General features: G+C 41.1%; 1 protein-coding gene across 10 annotated transcripts in view; it reads left to right on the plus strand.

Moving 5' to 3' along the window:
* The first annotated feature begins 1853 nt into the window (after positions 1 to 1853).
* LOC146521105 (muscle M-line assembly protein unc-89-like) overlaps positions 1854 to 21143 on the plus strand; it is a 28205-nt gene continuing 8915 nt past the window's right edge. For 2 of the 10 annotated variants that reach the window (XM_085154282.1, XM_085154288.1), the window contains exons 1-9: positions 7660 to 8641; positions 8903 to 9250; positions 10048 to 10380; positions 10458 to 10565; positions 13998 to 14318; positions 14748 to 15074; positions 15400 to 15723; positions 17355 to 17681; positions 17942 to 18262. In XM_085154282.1, the coding sequence (XP_085010408.1) occupies positions 8605 to 8641; positions 8903 to 9250; positions 10048 to 10380; positions 10458 to 10565; positions 13998 to 14318; positions 14748 to 15074; positions 15400 to 15723; positions 17355 to 17681; positions 17942 to 18262 (2446 nt within the window). In that variant the 5' untranslated portion in view covers positions 7660 to 8604. Of the gene's footprint in view, positions 3029 to 3184; positions 3677 to 4028; positions 7120 to 7659; positions 8642 to 8718; positions 8737 to 8902; positions 9251 to 10047; positions 10381 to 10457; positions 10566 to 13997; positions 14319 to 14747; positions 15075 to 15399; positions 15724 to 17354; positions 17682 to 17941; positions 18263 to 21143 lie in introns of those variants that run through there. The other 8 variants (XM_085154281.1, XM_085154280.1, XM_085154278.1 and 5 more) reach the window with 8 other exon arrangements.

Raw genomic sequence — 21143 nt, forward strand, 5'->3', positions numbered from 1 at the left:
TCCAGGAAAAATAAAACTGAAAATGCTATATCTTCTGTTTTAGAACAAAAAGAAAACGATTACAATCAATGAAATTATTGAAACTGTGGAACAGCTGAAAAAACATGGCATGCAGCTGGAGGACCATGCACTTCATAAAGAAGGCCCCTGGGGTCAAGTTTGCCTGACACTTGGTATTCAGAATAATAAAAATAACCGCTACTGAATTTGTGATGCATTTCGTCAGGTTAGTTCTTTTCACTTTATTTTTTTAAAGACATATTGTATTAAATTATTTAGTTAAAATCAAATTTATTAAAAATGTATGCCTGTTCTCTACAGAACGTGTCTATACCAGTCAAAGGGGATTCAGATAATGGACAAAAGCCACCAGAGCAGGTTCCATAAATAAAATTCTGTGTTTGATATCAAATATGTTGGTATACCAAATTTTAGTCAATGTGTTACTGTTGAAATTATCCCTAAACTTAATATTGTCATTTTCAACAGGAAGAACTATCAGCTGCCGCTTCTCTGTCACCGGACATCTCCTCGCAGGTGGAAGGACAGCTGTCTCCTGAGCAGGTCAGTCATTAAAAATGCTTTCAAATAAGTTATGATTGGTGCTAGGATCATTGTTTAAATGACCACTTTATATTACATAAAAAATATTTTTTAAAACACAATATACAATTAAATAAAGAATTTTATCAAATGTTGTAACATAGAATGAAATTTATAGTTCATGACACTTCTCAACATGAATTTCTGCTCTATATTCTGACATTAGAAACACTGGTTGTTGAAATACTTGTGTATTTTAAGTATATTAAGTATATTTACTGATATTATAGGAGTTATGTAACATGGACAAAGCGTTTTCTCACAAAATAAATTTTTCCTCTTTTTTAGCCTAACAGCAACTCATCTGATGATGGATTCATAAGAATCAGGGTCCCACTTGAACAGACTTTTTTTTTCTTGAAAAGGAAAGAATGGACTAATATAAAAAATAAGAGATCCCAAAGAGGATACAAGGGACTACAGTGGACAGATCTGATTTCAGACGGAATACGGACAGTGTTTCCATATTGTTCCTTTGCCTTCAAAAGGCACAGAGTCAAGGCTTTGGACTCAGTAAGAAAGGGCCCTTTCTTCTGGTGTCTGGGTTACTGCAGTTTTGAGGACTGTCCAGTCACTGTCACTGTAGATAATGAAGACGATCTAAAGGCAAAAGTCAATTTTCAAGGTCTCGAGTGTGTGCACAACCACTATGAACTAAGAAGAAGGCCAGTAAGAGCTCATAAGAGAGATAAAATTGGCCATGAATTGGAAAACCAATTACCTAGAGCCATGTATCTGGAAAACATGAGCAAAATGGATGATGATGTTGTGCAATCGGGGTGTAGAGATGAAGTTCCAACTCCTCAAGTGTTGAGAAACATAGCCTTGGAAATCCGAAAGAAAAGTCGTCTTCATCATAATGAGATTATGAGTCTCCAGTTAATGGTGGCAAACAAGAAGAACAACCCAGAGGATGTATTGCAGAAAGTGATGTTACATCCAAAAGGTGGTTTTTTTTTTATGGTCTTCCAGGAGCATTGAGATTTTCCAGAGCCGCTGTCGGGAGGACATAGTTTATTTGGATGCTACAGGAAGTATCATGAAAAAAAGAAAGGGTTCGCCTCCTTTCTATGTTTACGAACTTGTAGTAAGAAATCCATGGAAAACATCCTCTCCCCTACCAGTGGCTACATATTTAACATGTGACCATACCACTGCCTCAGTCACATATTTTTTGGAAGCATTTCTGACTGATGTTGCAAGGGCCTTTGGGCCTTTGGATGAAGAAAAATGGAAGGAACGTGGCCAAAAAAAGAAGGGGAGATATGTAACAGTACTCCGCAAGCCCTTTCCTTTCAGGAGATCTTCAAAGACAGTATAAAATGTTGCACAAATTTATCGTTCATTTATAAAGACAAATATTTTGCATAACATTTTTTGTATTTCTTGTACACAATATTTATATAGGTTGCTTCCTCTATGGCCCCGAGTTCCCCTGTGCAGACTGGTAGAGTTGAGGATGTTACCTTGGAAACTCCAGAATTTCAGGTAGGATTGACAACTGCTAACATAAAGGATTCATCAAAGTAATAGTAATGCCTTCTTTTTCCATAGAAGATCCTTTCCATGACACAGTAATCAGTCATGGACACGTGTATGAAGGGCAAATCTTATTTATTTACATGTTGATATTCATGTTCAATTCATTCGATGTGAACATCCAGGATTTTGGTTGACTAGTTGTAACCTTAACCTAAGTGGGAGGCACCAAAATTCAAAATGATTGCAGTGATTACATGGTAAATTTTTGGAATAACAAAATAAATATATGTTTTCCTCAGTAGAAACTGAATGGGAACAAGTATTCAGGAACATAGTTAGAGTATGGGAAAAGTAACTTTGCAAGTGTTGCCATTACAGCTTTGAGTTTATATAGTTACCAATGCTCAAGGGTGGCTGTAGCTCAGGTGGTAGAGCAGGTCATCTACTGATTTGAAGGTTGGTGATTCGATTACTGGCTTCTCCTAGTCTGCATACCAAATATCCAAGATACTAACCATAAATTGCTCTCCAGTGCATCCATCGATTGTGTGTGAATGTTAGAACACACTTAGAAAAATCTGCTTGGGTGAATGCACAAGTTGTGTAAAGCGCTTTGAGTTCTCAGAGTAGAAAAGCGCTTTATAAGAACCAGTTCATTTACCATTCAAGACATGGAGTGATACATTTTGAATGAATTTTCCAAAGACATGTGGTTAATAACAGTCCATAAACCTGTGTTAGAAATAACAAAACCATGTTCAATAGCTGGTCAGATCTTATGTTAAGTGTGTTTTCCTTTAATGAGGAGGTCCTGTCTTTGTGGAAGAAAAGAGACACAGAGGTTGTGGTTTCTGTGCTTCCCTCAACAAACCATGGTACGTCCATAATTATCCGCCACAGTGATCTGCGAACCCTTCGACCACAGCTGTGGCTAACAGGCGAGGTATATCAATGATTAATTTAAGCACTCATAACCACAATAATTAGACTGTGTAATGTAATTCAATTAAAAGGACATTATCATGAAATTATTTATCATTAACATAATTTAAAGTATATAAATTACAAAGCTTTGTGTTTATGCAAATTGTTTACGTAGGTAATTAAAGGGCTGTTTCATTGTCTGGCAAAAAAGGAGCAAAAGGGGATCTACATTATGAACCATTACACAGCTGCTTGATTCTCTTTGGTGATTGGACACAGCTTTCTCACCAAAGCTTGGGGAACGTAAGATGATTGTCCAATGTCCATATAATTATGTTCAAATACATTTAGAAAGAATTACTGATTGAATGCTAACAGAATTCCACAAACTGTAAGAAATACATAAATGTTTTCTGACAGGTAAACTTCGATCGGTACCATTGTCACGTTTGTTAACATTAAAAATGTACACTGGAAGTTTCTGGTAAGCAACAAGATTATAACTTTAAAGTCTGTGTATTTTTTTAATGACGATATATTAATATTGTTTTAATGATTTATCTTTGCTACAGTTCATCAATGCAGTGAATCACACTGTTGATCTCCTTGATCCTGCCCCAAGTTCATCAGAGGAGGAAGACTCTAAACTCGCTGCACGTAAATTCAGGTATTTAGGCTTTAACACATTTTGTTCTATGCAAATAGGCTTTACAAGTTAGTTTACTACAACTGCATCTTTGTAGAAGCTTGTTGTACCTGGCCCCACAATGCGTGTTTCTCTGTTGGCATCCTCTTGGCCAGGTCTCATTTGCAAAATAAATCAGTACGGTTAAATAAAAATTATCAGGTGAACAAATTATTTAAACAATAATTCTGATGCAAAAGAGCCAAACGGGACAGGCCAAAAATAAATAAATAAAAAATAAATAAAATTCTGTATAATTCTGTAAAATATCTTTTTTTTAAATTAGGAAATACGACATATACCAAATTGTATTGTGCTTTGTAATAATGTGCAGTGATTAGTTAAAAATGAGGAGAACCCGCCACACAAAAACAGAATGGGTGGACATTAAATGGAAGGGAGGTGTCTTGACCCATCCAGTGCAGAAGGATGGCTTCAGCTGTGGATGGTAAGTGATGATAATATACATTTGTATATAATTTCTTACTTGTTTGCCATCATGCCATGGTCAGAAGAATATCCACATCCAGAACAGTAGCTGTAATAGATATGAATACATCTAATTCTAAATTTCACAGTATACTCCACAAATTAAGTATATGGTTAATACTTTGGTGCCCTAAGTCATGCAGATTTTGTGACATACTCTTTTTAGGATGTGCAAATATTAAGGCTGCACAGCGATTGCAGATAGTACTTATACTTTAAAGAGAGCAAGTCACAGTCGGGAATTTCAGTTCAATTCAATTTTATTTATATAGCGCCAAATCACAACAAAAGCCGCCTCAAGGCGCTTCATAGATACAGAGAAAAACCCAACAATCATATGACCCCCTATGAGCAGCACTTTGGCGACAGTGGGAAGGAAAAACTCCCTTTTAACAGGAAGAAACCTCCAGCAGAACCAGGCTCAGGGAGGGGCGGGGCCATCTGCTGTGATTGGTTGGTGTGAGAGAAGGAAGACAGGATAAAGACATGCTGTGGAAGAGAGACAGAGATTAATAACAGATATGTGTCATAAAGGCTGCACAGCGATTGCAGATAGTACTTATACTTATACTTTAAAGAGAATAAACACAGGATTCAAGTGTAGGCTTGAAACACTGCTTGGAATGGACGGTCTGAATATATATGAAAGCCTATATCAGAACAGATTTGTGACACTGTTAAAGTCTAAAAATCTTTATTACTGAAGCTCATCAGGGAAACACAAAGACTTCAGACCCTCCCACTGTCTGCACAGAGATCTGCCACAGAGAGTGGTGTTATTCCACAGATCTGATTGGTCAGTAGGTGGTGAGTTCATACCTGCTGATCTGCTGAGGTCTGACCCAGTGAACTCTGGGTCACATTTGACTGAATGTTTAGAGATTTTCATTGTTTTTCAAAGGTCTCACAGAGGACACAGACTGGGCTGGTGTTTGATTTTCCTAAAAGCTGTTTCATTCATTTCTTTTCCTTACTTTGATTCACCAGAGAGGAGATGAGTTTGTAAGAGCGTAGAAGCTCCAGCAGCATTTATAGTCTAAACACAGCTGTTTTATTCTGTTTGACACAAAGACTGAAACATTTCACAAAGAGGTCAGAGCGACTTCAGAGTTCTTTCTAAAGAGATGAGGATGCAGAGCTGTCTGTACCTGGTCTGTGTCCAGAGGAATGTGTTTGTAATAATGAACAAACTGCAAGTACTCAGCTTCATACTTTAGAAGGCCTCAGTGATGTGGACTCTTCAGCTGATCTGTCCACGAGGAGGAGGAGACGATCTTAGAGGAGAAACAGCTACGATGGTCACACAGATTCAGCCTCACTCTGAGAAAACCAACAGACTGACAGCAGCAACTACACCTGCTCCATCAGTGATGGGAGAGACCGACAAGCGTTCATTTACAGGTCAAAGGTCAGCAACAAACCCCAGCACCTGCTGTAGATACTGATGTCAGTACTGTAGGCAAAGGTCAGAGGTCAAACTGAAGGGAAGATTTCCTAAATAGACTCACAGTAACATGTAGCTCAGAGCTAACCTCAGTGGAAACAGGATGTCTCTGCTACGACAGCTGCAGTGGAGGGTTCCACTCACAACATCTGCACACTGTGCACAGTGGAGAACAGCTGGACGCACACAGATGTGCAGCAGTGTGTGTTCCTGCTGGCAGACAGCTGTGAACAACAACATGAATCTGTCTGTGAGAGTCCAGTCACAGGTTGAGCTTCAGTGTGAGACTCTCTCCTTCCTCCTGGGTGATAAGAAGACGGTTTCATCTGGGAACGACCTCGGGCAGCACTGCTGCGTTATCTTGTTGAGATGTTGGGAAGGCCTCCAAACATGATCCACCCACGAGGCCGAAGAGCACGAAGGGGAAGGAAACGTTTATCAAAGCAGAAAAACAAAACGCCATCCTGAGAGTGCAGCCATAACTCTCCCTGTGTGAGAAGATCCTGCTCAGCTGTTGCTTAGCAGCCGTGTTTACTCTGGCATGGAAACCAGAAACTGGGCTGTGAGCTGGACTCTGACAAACAGCAGCAGCAGCGTCACCATCAGGTTTCCATAGTGCAGCAGAAGCACAACACCTAAAGTCTACCTGGAGGTGGTGCAGATTGTTTCTGTTGTTCAGCACGTGAGCTGGAAGTGTGGTAACTTTAACCTCAAGCATCAGTTGAGTCAGAGCAGCTGTGCCTCCTCCTCCATGCCCATCAGGAAACAGAATGCAGATCTGTCTTCCTGTCCTTCAGACAACTCTCCTCTGTTTGGCGTCCTATACTATATGTGCTGTTTGCTTTATCTCTTTAAGGAAGGATGAAAGAAATAAAAAAGAAACTTTTTCTCATGATGGGTTAGCTGTGGAAATATCCACCAGTTACACTCCAGTGGATGCTCAGAAAACAGCTGAGGGTTATTATCCACCAGCCTTCTTCTAGTAGCTGACCTGCTGCTAAAATCTTGAAAATCTCATTTGCACAAAATTGTCTGTCATCTATGATCCAATCAGCTTCAGTTTCTTCTGTCGTGTGACATCATCGAACCTGACAAATCTCAAGATCTGATGACAATAAACATGAAACTGATTAAGAGTTAGTGTGAAATATTTAGAAACTTTGTGACAGGACAGAGAAACTATTTTACGCTGATTATTGTTGCAGAAGTGTCCTTCACTGAGTATCCAAGCAGTCACAATAAGGGAGACATGTGTCCATGTTTGTGTCCTCGCTTCACGCCTCCACACAGATAAAGACCTGATTATAGTTTCCAGTCTGCTGGGCTCCAGGTGACATAGGCTCCATTAACAGAGTGAGAGGGTCTCTGCAGACACCCACAGGCTCAGCGTCATGACCACACTCGCCCTTAATGCTGCTCACATGTGCAAAAGCTGTTTCTTCATCCTGCAGCTCCAAAGAGCTTTGCACAGCGCAGCCGAAACCAGCAGCAGGTAGTTATTCAGTCTTATATTGAAATCATCACCTGGTGTTTAATTTTTATTATTATGGTTAAATAACAGAATTCTTCTTAAATTATTACATTTGTACACATCTGTGGAAATGTCTCTGGACTCTCCTCAGCAGTAGATTTACAGCTTTCAACAGAGAAACATTTATTTCCCCAGAGATTGTTAAAATAAAATCATCAACATTAAGATTTAAGGTCTATGGTTCCCATGGTAACAACCTTCACCTCTAAGGGTTGAATAAATGTCTTGGATCCGATCTTTAGAGATAAACACTCAGTCCCCACCAAATGAATGTAACAGAGAAATAAATGGATGACTAAATGAAACTGAACTGAAGCTGTGCTGACACACTGAGGACAGACTGGACTCTGCATGCTGCGTTTACTGTCTGCTCAGGAAAGCAGAGCACCGCTGCACACAGAAGGGTTACTGTCTGCTGTATTCATCACAAAACACTTCTATCAAAATAATTTCACTTGTTCACAGTTTATCTCAAATGTTTTTAATTATCATTTCACAATAACCATTTACTGGCTCTTAAAAATTAAGAAATATAGCTGCAGTTTGAAATCAGATCATACTTATTTTATCAGACATTTGAATGTATTTGTCATGTTTTAAATTATAAACAACACTTCTTTAAAAAGGTCCCAGTCAGCTTTCAGAGAGCTCAGGCTGAGTCTGTGCAGCTGAACATGGCAGACTGCCACAGATCACCTCTGAGGAAAGACGAGGTCGTTCAGCTTCCTCGTAGTTTCACACCTGTTGATCAACTCTGTGTCGGCCAAAGTTCATCAACAGGTGTGAACCTAGAAATGTGAACCTTCAAGTCACTGACAGCTGATTATAGCGTGTCCTGGTGCTCTTCTGTGATTCAGTGTGTGCAGCCAAACATGATGGCAGACTGCCACAGATCACTTCTGAGGAAAGAGGAGGCGTTCAGCTTCCTCATAGTTTCACACCTGCATGAAGCAGCCTCACCCTGACAGCTTCAAATCACTGTCAGCTGATCACTTCCTGTCCTGTGATTGGCTGAGCTTCAGGCCTTCTCTCAGTAAACTGGAAACAGGGATTGAGACAGTGTGAGGGTTTGTGGAGTGCCACAGTGCTGTAATGAATACTGTAGTGGAAGAAGTTCTTTCACGCTCTTCATCCTGCAGCTGCTTTATGTCCATGATCTGCATGGAAACACATCTATGGAGAGGAAATCCAGCTGCTGAGGGTCACATCTGCATCATTGTAGGCGTGAAACTACGAGGAAAGCCGACGTCCTCCTCTTTCCTCAGAAGTGATCTGTGGCTGCCGGACTTCATTCCACAGATGTGCTTTAACAAAGTGTGAAGCTGAACTCTGAGCTGTGACAGTGTGAGAGTGTGAGAGTGTCAGTAGATGATCAGCAGAGGAAAGTGAAGCTGCTGTGAGCTGATGTCCTGAAGCTTTTAAAGAGTCTCTGAGTTTGACAGGAACATGAAGATGTTTGTGGTGTTTGTGATCCTCCTGCACGGTAAGTACACCTTCCTCTCTCTGCTCTCATCATCAGCTTTTCTTTCATCTCTCTCTCTTTAATGTGTTGAAGTGCAGCAGGAGGAGATCGTGCAGGTTTGTGCTTCCTGTCATTCATTAACATTTCCATTATAACTATGAGCATGTGCAACTACACTAACAGCAGAATACATCAACATTAAACACGTTCAGATGAAGCTGTGATTTCTTGCTGTAATCCACAGCTCACAGATAATTTGTGTTTCTGTTTGTGTGTCCTCAGTTTCCCAGCATGCTCTGGCTGTGTTGGTGGAGGTGAATGAGGGGGAAAGATCTGTCCTGCTGCCCTGTCAGTACTCAGGTTTAATACCTGTGGACCCCACAGTAACATGGACTCGCAACGATCTCAATCCCAAATCTGTCCACGTGAGACAGGAAGAAACCGACGATCTCGGAGGACAAAACCAGCGTTACAGCGGACGCACATCGATGAGACCTGATGCTCTGGACTCTGGAGACTTCAGCCTCACTCTGAGAAACCTGCAGCTGACTGACAGCGGAAGATACACCTGCACACTCAGCAATAAAAGAAATAAAGTTACAGTGGGAGATGTGCAGCTGCAGGTCAAAGGTCAGCAGTACAGTGCAACTCTGCCTGCTGAAACAGCAGAAATCAAACAAATCAATGTTCATCCAAAGTGTCCTGATAGTCGTAACAGTCTAACAGTCGCGTTAAAGCACTGTAACATGCTGGGGCTTGACACATTGATAACATCTGATGACATCTTTACTGTTGTGAATTATAATTTTTTACCTTTTCTGGACAAACGTTAGTTCTAAAGATTGAATTGAGTTCAGAAAATGTGGTTTTTATTTGAGGCTCTGTTCACCAAAGAGAGAAAATCTTCTTCATGAGCACTGATGACGTTTTCAGTAGGAAAAAGTAAAGCAAAGAAGCAGACTTTAAGTTTTATGGGTATTCACATAAAATATAAATATTTAAGTTTTTTTCCTGTTAAAAGGAATTTTTCCTTCTCACTGTCACCAAGTGCGTAGATTATTATCTATATTGCATATATATATATATATATATATATATATATCTGCATTATTGCAGATATATATATATATATATATATATATATATATATATATATATATCTGCATTATTGCAGAGTGACCTCAGGTCAAGGTTGTTGTAATTTCAGGCTCTTTGACATCAGTACTTCAAATCTTTCCATTCACTGAAAAAGAGCAATAAAGTAAATGTAACTTTGAAACAGGAAGCAGTTATTATTTAACTTTTATTGTTGAAAAGTATGGTTCTTGTATACAATCACGATTGGCAAAACATACCCAGATTAGATCAGTGCTATGACTCCCATTGTCTGCTTCTACAGCTGATGTTGTGGTTTATTGTCCTCCCAGACCAGCAAGTGGTGGTTAAAGTGGAGGAAGGGTCAGAGTTCATCATCCTGCCCTGCAAAACAACACCTGACCTGCCTGAGGACACCACAGTGGAGTGGACTCGCTCTGACCGAGAACTCATGATGGTCCATGTGTATCCAAACAGAAGTGACCACCTTAAGAATCAGGACGACCTTTACTGTGGTCGCACGAAGATGAACAAAGACCTGCTGAGAACTGGAGACCTCAGTCTGACCCTGAAATACCCCACAGAGAGAGACGGTGGAGGATACATCTGCACCATCCACAGGGACAAAGACATCCTGAGACACAAAGTAGTGCTGCAGGTCAAAGGTCAGCGATGATGCCACAGGTCAAAGGTCAGAGATGTAGATACAGGTCAGAGGTCTTATTTTTATGTTTCTGTACAGAACAATTTCCATCCTGGGCGAAAGCTGTTCTTGTGCTCCTGGTTCTCCTGGTTCTTCTTGTGGTTTCTGGAGGTCTCACATATTATTTCCGACAGTATTTCATGCCAGGTGAGTGTCTCCTACTACACTACCCATAATGCCGATGGTCAGCAGGTGTCCTCTGGTGGCTCCTTGACTGCGGCTCACACAAACTTGTTCCAGAAGCTGAAAGAGTTGAGAGTTACAAACAGCTGATACAGAGAGCTGAAGAGAAACTTCCAGGTTTGTTCCAGAAGTCAGAAAACCTCCTTCAGACTCAGTCATTGATCAGTGAAACAGCTCCACAACATGACTTTACTAAACAGTGTGTGTGCTTCACTGCATTGATCTGACACAGAGGCTGCATGTGGACAAGCTGTTCTTCTTCTGTGGTGGTAAACAGCAGCTGACATGGAAACATGTGCTGACAGTAAATGTTGCAGCAGCTTCAGTAAATGTTCCTCCTTGAGTTGTGCTCAGTCATGTGGTGGAGAGCTTCAGATGTTCAGACTAGAGATGCACTATACCACTTTTTTATGTCCGATACCGATATCATAAATTTGGATATCTGCCGATACCGATATGAATCCGATATAGTGTTTTTTAATCAATAAAACTGTTTGTTAAATATCTTGCTGCATTTTGTATAAGTCTATACTCAAGTTTAAATAAATAACAACACTAAAGCTATTCTGTTATACCTGTATGTAAAAAAATACACTGCACCCAAAATATTTCATAGATCAGCAACACTGATCAATCTAATAAAGTTAAACCTGCTCCATCCTCCCTGTTCTGGTATTTTAAAGAGTATTTAGCAGAAATATTAAGCAACCTAACTAATAGGGTTGCAAACTCCCAGCAAAAAAAAAATAGGGAACCATCCTCCACCTCATGATGCTTAATCAATGTAATCAAATTTAATTTGATGCAGGGGGAAAAAAAATTCACAGAAATAAATTATTTTTCAAGAATAATTAAATAGATTCAACATCTTTCTTTAACAGAACTGCAGACTGACAGATGGTTCCCAAAGGAAAAAGTAGTATAGCTTACTAGGGTATATTAGACTTAACAGTTACTATATACAGTAATGGACTTCTATATATTTTACATCAGATTAAAACTTTGGGTGTAAGAGTCAGATAATTATTTATTAAAAACTAGACATTTTAAATGAGAACAAGAAAGAAAAGTATGTCTTTGTGCCCCCTTTTCCCTGTTCATGCCCTATCGGCCCCCCTGGCTAAACTTTGCTAGATACGCCCCTGCACAGTTACCAGCCTTCAGCTACGTAGAAAAAGATCCTGGTGTAGAAATAATATTAAATAAATTCTAACAACAGCTTATCAAGCTTAAACGTGCTGCTGTTGTTCAGCCGCTGGTTTCCTCTTTCTGGTGAGAAGTGAGACAAAAACAAAGAAGAGAGACGGACTCCGACAGAAAAGAAGATCAGCTGATCATTAAGCAGTTTCACGATTGAAGTAGCAGCAAGAGAGAGAGAGAGAGAGAGAGAGAGAGGCAGTCCCTCCATATGTCGGTTGTTAAGCTTAATGCTGGAATGCTTTACAAACATTCAGAGATGAACTTACACACTTGCTTTACTTCTCTCTGGGAAAACTTCCTCGGAGATGAAATGCTGGTTTGCTAGCAGGCTACAAATACACACAGTCGCTCTATCACGTGATGCACACTGCTGCTACGTGCTACGGTTATGAGCCGAGTTACGCTGTGCAGGGCTCGCAAAATCGCTAGCCCGACGTCCCGGGGCTAGCGATCTTTCCAGTCGGGCTACCAAAATCTAACTCAGCCCTGCCCGTCGGGCTATCATAGGAAGGAAAATATATGTCAATGCTTTTGCATTCTTTCGCCAATGTAGCTGAGTAATTATGTCATTGGCATCGATGAGTCACTGTCAATATGTGACATATTGAAATTGCGTTTGAATTTGCGCTTGCTTTTTGCTTTCACTTTCATTTTGCGATCGCGCGAACGGTGTGTAGAGAGCAGCAGCACTGATTGGTGAGTGACGATTAATTGTGCACCAATTCCTCTGACTTTGTCTTATCACTCATTAGCTTACTATTCAAACGTGACAAGTGAAATCTCTCGCAGCAAGCTTAAACATGTGAGAGGTTGAGTGCGCAAAAAATTGCTGACCGTTATGTAAGTACGTGTGTAAAAGCAGCAGGATTTACGCTGGTATTTTAGTTCTGCTCAGCCAAATAAGACAGGTCAGGGTGAAGAAGGGGCAGCCAAAGAAAAGTTTACCACAAAACGGAAAAGTTATGACAAATCAGACTATAAGGCAAAAAGAAAGTGCAGCTTTATGGTTTCATGGACAAAAGAATTTCTGTGGCTGGAATATGACGAGCTAAAGAACATGATGTTCTGCCAGGTGTGTTGTGAGTTTCATTTGATTTCTGAGTCCATAAGCGCCTTTGTTACTGGGACCAGTAATTTTAAGAAAGGCCCCCATTAGAACTCATGAGAAATGCAAGAAATGCATTATTGCCCAGTCTGCAGTATCTTTCCCAGAACAAACAGCAATTGCAAAAAACATACTAAAAATAAACCAAGCACAACAAGAACTCCTGAAAAATCAGTTTAGAACAGCGTGCTATGTTGCAAAGAGTGAACTACCACTGGCAAAATTTAGCAGTCTTTGCAAACTTCAAAAAGCAAATGGCCTAGATCTTGGTTCCACTTACTTCTTACCCGTGACTTCAGTGGAAATTTCAAATTCAGGATCTGACACAGACTGATTCATGTTCTACACAGTTCTTACAAATTCATAGAAATTTCTGTTCAATTTGAACCAAGTATTTGAGTTAATGTTTGTAATTTTTATACAGTTGTTGTGATTTTTATTTTAACAATTTTTTTGATTAATTTTGGAGGTGAGAGATTAATTTTGTTTCTCTTGTAACAGTATTCCGTTACAATATTATACTTTAATGTATAATATTGTAACGGAAACAAAACATAAAAAAATTGCTTTCTTTTTTATTCGGGCTACTTAAATTTATTTTGGGCTACCAAAAATGGAAGAATGCCTGCCCGAAGGGCTACCGGAGATTTTGAAATTTTGCGAGCCCTGCTGTGTAGCAAGCTTTGTGAGGTGCTTTTTTGATATTTAATGGATCGGATTACATTTTTTATTTCTCTCCGATATCCGATCCAGTAATTTAGGTCAGTATCGGACCGATACCGATACGTAATATCGGATCGGTCCATCTCTAGTTCAGACACATGAGATCTTCATGGTTTCTGTGCTGATGTGTGTGAGACATGGCCGACTGTGGAGGCTCAGTCTGTCTGTTCTTCTGCTCTTCATCCAACATGTCTGCAGCACTTTACAGGACGCTGCAGACTAGTTACCAAAGAACGAGTCAGGAACACATCAGGAACAAACTGAGACACAATCTGACTGAGACTAGAAGACAAGGAGGGGACAGGGAGGTCATGTGACCATCACAGCTGCTAATGATGTCATCATGCTGTGCTTTGTTGTCCTCAAAGGTTACAAGGTGGAGGTGGATTCAGAGGTGGAGTCTGTCCAGCTGCCCTGCAAAACCACAGTTTGTCTGCCTAAAGATGCTAAAGTGGAGTGGACGGACATGAAAAACAGGAAGGTCCACGTGTATGAGAACGGCTCTGACCAGAATAAAGAACAGCTCCAGGTTTACAGAGACCGAACGGAGATGAAGAGAAAATGGCTGAAAACTGGAGACCTCAGTCTGACCCTGAAACATCCCAAAGACAGTGACACCTACACCTGCACCGTCTACAGCCGGCAGCAAAAGATCCTGATGAAGAAGGAAGTGGAGCTGAAAGTCAGAGGTCAGTTCTGTAGATACAGGTCAAAGGTCAGACTCACTGTAATGGTGTGCTAAGTATCAGTTGGCTCAAAGCTCCTCCATTCCTTCAATACATCGACTTTTTCATGTCATATCTGAGACTGGAACCAGTCAGAAAGAATTTTACTGGAAATATTTTAACTCATCCAGTCAACGAAAATCATTTTAGTGCTTATGCTGTCCTCACTAAAGTTTGTTTGGAGACAACATAATTTTAGCGATGCAGCGAGCTTAATATTCATTATTCCATCGTCAAAGAAACAGGCTGCTTGTTGTGATTCAATGATGAAAATAAATTCTCTCTCTTTTTGTACAACTGTACATAGAAAAGAAATACAAAATACATAATAAAGGCATGTTCCATTACACTGGGAGAATAACTATAGTAAAAGATACTTTGTTGTCCTCTCAGTCCCTCAGGTGGAGGTGGATTCAGGGGTGGAGTCTGTCCAGCTGCCCTGCAAAACCACGGTTTTCCTGCCTAAAGACGCTAAAGTGGAGTGGAAGGACATGAAAAACAGGAAGGTCCACGTGTATGAGAACGGCTCTGACCAGCCTGAAGAACAGGACGATAAATACAAGAACCGAACAAAGATGAAGAGAAACTTACTGGAACCTGGAGACCTCAGTCTGACCCTGAAACACCCCACAGATGGAGACACAAACACCTACACTTGTACCCTCTACAATCAGCAGGGAAACATCCTGATGAAGAAGGAAGTGCTGCTCATTGTCAGAGGTCAGTTCTGTAGATATAGGTCAAAGGTCAGCGTCTATTTAAAAGGATCTGAGCAGTTAAATGTCAAAGAATCTAACAGATATAACCAGTTTAAACAGGTGACTGTTGTCATTTTTATATTATTAGCTTTCACAGTCCCATCCCATCAGGTGTCAATTACCCACAAATAAAAATAAGCGTTTTCTTCTCTCTGTCTTCCTGCTTCTGCTCATCATCATCAAATGTGTCCAGTCAGAATGGATTTTACTGGAAATCTTTTAAGTTATCCAGTCAAATAAAACATTCTCAATGCTGCTGCTCATGTCATCATCTTTGTTTCTCTCAGTTCACAAGGTGGAGGTGGATTCAGGCAGGGAGTCAGTCCAGCTGCCCTGCAAAACCTTAGTTCAAGTGTCTAAAGACATTAAGGTGGAGTGGAAGGACAAATATGGAAAGGTCCACGTGTATGAGAACGGCTCTGACCAGCCTGAAGAACAAGAACAGGATTACAGAGGCCGAACGAAGATGAATGAAGACCTGCTGAAAACTGGAGACCTCAGTCTGACCCTGAAATACCCCACAGAGAGAGACACAAACACCTACACCTGCACCGTCTACAGCAGGGAGGGAAAGATCCTGATGAAGAAAGAAGTGGAGCTGAAAGTCAAAGGTCAGTGGTGTAGATACAGGTCAAAGGTCAGTGCTGTAGATACAGGTCTGAGGTTTGAATCTTGCTTTCTAAGTAGTTGTGATGAGTAGAAATAAAAAGTTAACTGAAGGCAAAACTGGTTCCCAGTGAAGGAGCCAAAGTGAACTGACTGATTTTAAAGTGGCCCTAAATTAATATGAAGATAAGAAGATAACTCTTTATTGTCATTGCACAGTCACACAACACGACACGATACCACACATCACAACGCAACACAAACAACACAACACAGTATAATAACTTAGTAATAAAAAAGAAGTGTATTTGTAGTGCACTGTATATGCTGTGTGGCAGGAAAATGAATGATTATTTAAAGAAGAGCAAAGTGACTTGAGCCCCTTCACAGTTGCCTGCCTACCTTCACATTTGGCACTGTGCCATTTCTGACAGACTTAACTTGTGCATGTGTGTGAGCAATCTTCTTCACACATGAATCCAGTTATGGATCCTCAGAAGGTTTAACTAAGACTTTTAGAAGCGAGATGGTTGAAATCAGTGAGTCATTGCAGACATGTATAAAGCACAGCCTGGGTAAACTTTAATTACCTGCTTCCAAATTCAGAGAACATTACGTTATTCTGTTTCAACCAGAAACCCTTACACTGTCGGGACAGAGGCTGCTCCTGAGGCCTGATTCGTTTGGTGGTCTTTTCCCTTTAAAATAAAGCTATTACTTCCTGTTGTTCCCAGGACCTTAGCCTCCTTGCAGCATGAAGCACCTTTAAAGCAGCTGCTGTTGTGAATTGGTGCTATATATTTATACATAAAACTGAATTTAAACGGTTAGCAAATACACAAACTTGAGCAGTGCCAGCATGCTGCACCTGCCTTGAAACACCTAATTAAGGCACCACCACACCCGTCTGCCAACTCGGTCACAAGCTTGCCAACAATGTTGGGTTTGAGGCAACTTGTAAGGCAAAAGCTTCAGTGACAAGAGCCCTCAATTTCCTGTCCCCAACAGAGAACTTATCCCCAGATTACTCTGAAAATAAGGCTAAACAATTGTATTCCATTTTGTATCGTATGTTATTCTATTTTTTTATTCTATTCTACTGTTTTTCTTAATTTTTGCTGCTCTTAACTTTGTATTGTCCGTTTTGTGCCGTGACCATACTGGGACTGATAAAGGTTTATCTTATCTTATCTATGCAACTAGTGTCTGAAGTAAGAACTCAAACTCAGACACTCACCTAACTTAACTGGGAAGTTGTATTTTCCAAGGTAACATTATTCTAGACACCTACAAGTCCAATATTAAAAAATGAAATATTGCCAATTCCAAGCTTCTGTTTTCTGAGATCACGGACTAGGCCCCACTTGTTATGTTTCCCTAAAAGTGCCACTGCACACTCACACCAGCTACAAAACCAACAAGGATGCCTGGCACTAGAGCTCACCTTTCTTTTGCCTTAAGTAGCTCTAATCGCTGACTAAAGTCTGCTGAACAAAACAGGGTGGCATCAAAGGTAGGAGAGACCCACATGAGGTCAGTTTTATAGGAGCTCCTGCAATGACTGTAACATTGTTCTGTCAAAACTAAGCAGCACAAGGTCACAAGAGGTCATGTTGTTTATTTCTCATCCCCTCAGACTGTCAGGTGATCGTGGAGGAGGGGGTGGAGTCTGTAAAGCTGCCTTTACAAACCACAGCTGAGCTTCCTGAAAAGGCCACAGTGAAGTGGGAACGATATAAACCAGAATACATGATGGTTCACATGTGTCAGAGTGGATCTGACCAGCCTGACAAACAGCACCAGGTTTACAGAGACCGAACAAGAGTGAATGAAGACCTGCTGGAAACTGGAGACCTCAGTCTGACCCTGAAACAGCCCACAGAGAGAGACAGTGGAGAGTACAGCTGTGTGGTCATCAGTGGGGACATCTGGAGGAAGAAAACAGTGCTGCTCACAGTCACAGGTTTGTTTGTGTCTTTGCTCTGATATGTAAGTTAATGCACCGTTAAATGGCTGTTAGCTGTTCATCTGCAGATTAATTAAAGAAAGAAACACAACCACAGAAACAATAATTTAACATAACTAATAGTGCAATCAAGAGACTCGTTGTCTCCTTCATTCCCGCCAGCAGACAATAGCATTTTCCAAACATGAAACTTCTCCAAAACAGCTTAAACTGTTGTTACGTTTAAGTTATAAGTTTGTGCTTTTCTGTCTTCTCAGTCCAAAAACTGGAGGTGGATTCAGGGATGGAGTCTGTCAAGCTGCCTTTTAAAACCACAGGAAACCTGCCTGAAGATGCTAAAGTGGAGTGGAAGGGTAACTACGGAAAGGTCCACGTGTACGAGAACGGCTCTGACCAGCCTGAAGAGCAGGACCAGGTTTACAGAGGCCGAACGAAGATGAATGAAGACCTGCTGAAGACTGGAGACCTCAGTCTGACCCTGAAACACCCCACAGAGAGAGACACACAAGTCTACACCTGCACCGTCTACAGGAAGGGAAACATCCTGATGAAGAAGGAAGTGCAGCTGAAAGTCAGAGGTCAGTGCTGTAGACACAGGTCAGAGGTTTGCATCATCTAATTTTCTGCTTCCAGTCAGTTGTGTATTTTGTAGTACCATCCATCCATTCTCTTATCCTTGTCAGGGTTACGGGGTGTTGGAGACTATCCAGCTACCACAGGGAGAGTGGACAGGTCACCTAACACATAGAGACAGACAGACGTTCATTCGCACACTCACACCTTTTAGTTTAGAATTACCAATGATCTAACCGCACTAACTGCATGGAGGAACCCGGAGAGAACCCACGCAAACACGGGAACACACTCCCCACAGACAGGCCCCAGTCATGTGGAATCAAACTCAGGACCTTCTACTGTGAGGCCTGCTATTAAATTATTACTACTATATTCATTTAAAGCTACCTGAGGGTAAAAGCGGTTTCCCACTGAAACGTCTCTAATTGAGTTTGGGGCCAAAGGGAGCTGACTGATGGTACCATTTTAAAATGCTACCTCAACAATGTATGCTAAAGAATATCTTACAAAAAATCTTTAACACTTTTTTGTTGAGACAAACTCATGAAAGCAGAGACGTTAAAGTTTGGTGACTGTGCTGTGAAAAAACTTGTTCCTCTTCTTGATTATTTTTCCATATTGCATGTTCGCCCCACTTACTTATTTCAGATAATCAGTTTATAATATTAGATAAGGATAAGTTGACTAAATACAAAACACATTTTTAAATGATGATTTCATTTATTTTGGGCAAAAGATTGTCCAAACCCACCTGGCCCTGTGTGAAAACACATGTTTGGAAAGCTGAGTTCACGTTCACTATCCACACTCAGGTGTGGCCATATTATTGCCAGAATCAAGAAATTCCCTAAATAGAAATCGTCTGAAAAAGTGAAGTAGGCTCACAGACCTGAAAAGCAACACATCATGTCACTATTTACCACAAACCACAGATATTATCCACAAAAGGAGAAACTGTGGAACAGTGGTGAACCTTCCTATGAGCCGGCCAAAGTGACCCCAAAAGCTCAACAGCTCATTAACTCCAAAGAACTGCAGGCCTCACTTCCCAAAGGTGAGGTCAGAGTTCATGACCCCACTATAAGAAAGAGATCGCACAAAAATGGCCTGCATGGCAGCATTTAAAGATAAAAACCACTGCTGAGCAAAAAGAAAAAGGTTTGCATCACATTTTCTGTGAAACATCATACTCGGTAGAGGAATTTTTGTAAGGTTTGAGTCCTCTTACATCTGCATCAATCTAACAGCATTTAGTTAAGAGAACTCAGCAGCAGTCAGACATGGTGGTGTGATGGTCTGGGCTGCTTTTCTGCTTAAAGGTGATTCACTGTGTTTGATGGAATATTGAACTCTGGTCTTTACCAGAAAATCAGAAGGAGAATATCCGACCATCACTTTCTACTCTGAAGCTCAAGAGTGGTTGCGTTAAGCAGCAGGACGGTGATCCAGAACACACCAGGAAGTCCACCTCTGAATAACTCAGAAAGACCAAAATGGAGGTACTGGAGCGCCCTAGTTGTCTCCAGTCTCAGATAGAGAGTAGCGCGTTACTGTAATCCGATTACAGTACGCGTACAGTACCTGCAGTGGTACTTCTGAGTAAAAACAACTCATAAAATATGTATGTGGGGTAATCAGGTTGTGAGCTTTTACTTGTTGCAAATCTGCAACGCCTGCCTTGAGAGGGTTAAAATTAGTTTGATGAAGGCTTCCGGGTGTCATGGCGGAATGAGTGGACGCCGAAAACTCGTTAACAGATAACTCAATTGAGTAAGGCGAATGTAGTTGGTGAGGAATAAGGCAAAAGGAGGCCAAAATGCCAAGGGGACATGACAAAGCCGCAAAAACAAATGCTAACAATGCAACAGGACAAGATTGCACGAGCCCTGGCAGTATAATTAGCGACTCGGCTGGCGAGTTATTAAAAGCTATCGAATCATTGAAATCAGAAATGAAACAAGATAACGAAAGGCTGAGAGAAGGCATCAACACGCTACAGCAGGAACTGGGCGGCAAACTCGATAAGATAAAGGAGGACATAAAAACTCTGTCGGAGAGAGTGGGGGAAGCTGAGGACCGAGTGGGAAATATAGAAGACATGACACTGGAGTTAACTGAAGCGCTCCTCCAAAGTTTGAAAACACAGAAATTTATTCAGAACAAGCTGGTGGATCTAGAGTCAAGATCCCGCAGAAATAACATACGCCTGTTTGGAGTGGAGGAAGGCGCTGAGGGGAGATCCGTCCAAGACTTTGTTTCGGAGTTGCTACAGCACGAAATACCTATACCAGACGGGCTGGAACTCAAGATCCAGCGGGCCCATCGTATCCCCATACAGAAACCGCGCCCTGGAGAATTCCCACGCCCGATTCTTATCAATTTCCAGGAATTCACAACGAAAGAACTTATACTTCGAGAAGCTTGGAAAAAGAAGCAAATCCAGGTGAATGGCAAGACGATTTATTTTGATCATGATTATGCACCAGATATTGTCCAAAAGCGCAAACAATACAGAGAAGTTAAATGGATATTAAAGGACGCGGGTGTGCGCTTCCAAACTCCCTACACGAGCATGCGGATCCATTGGCGGGACGGAGTCAGAAACTACAGCAATGCACGAGATGCGGCTTTGGAGTTACAGAGGCGGGGATATGATGTACAGATCCCGGCGGTATCTGAGGAGGAGGACGCGCTAACTAGAAGGTGTCGAGAGTGGAAACTGGTCCCAATTTCCCGTCGAGAGCAAATTACCTCCCCGGGGCAGAGAGCTAAAAAAAAGCTGGAGGAATTTCAGAGAAATGTTGATTAGTTCGGGGGACATCTCTCCCCTGCCACTGATCAGAATATCACAGGGTTGCCTCATCAATTCAAAGAACGGGAGGA

The sequence above is a fragment of the Neolamprologus multifasciatus genome, chromosome 3, assembly GCF_963576455.1.
Source record: "Neolamprologus multifasciatus chromosome 3, fNeoMul1.2, whole genome shotgun sequence".
Taxonomy (NCBI): Eukaryota; Metazoa; Chordata; class Actinopteri; order Cichliformes; family Cichlidae; genus Neolamprologus; species Neolamprologus multifasciatus.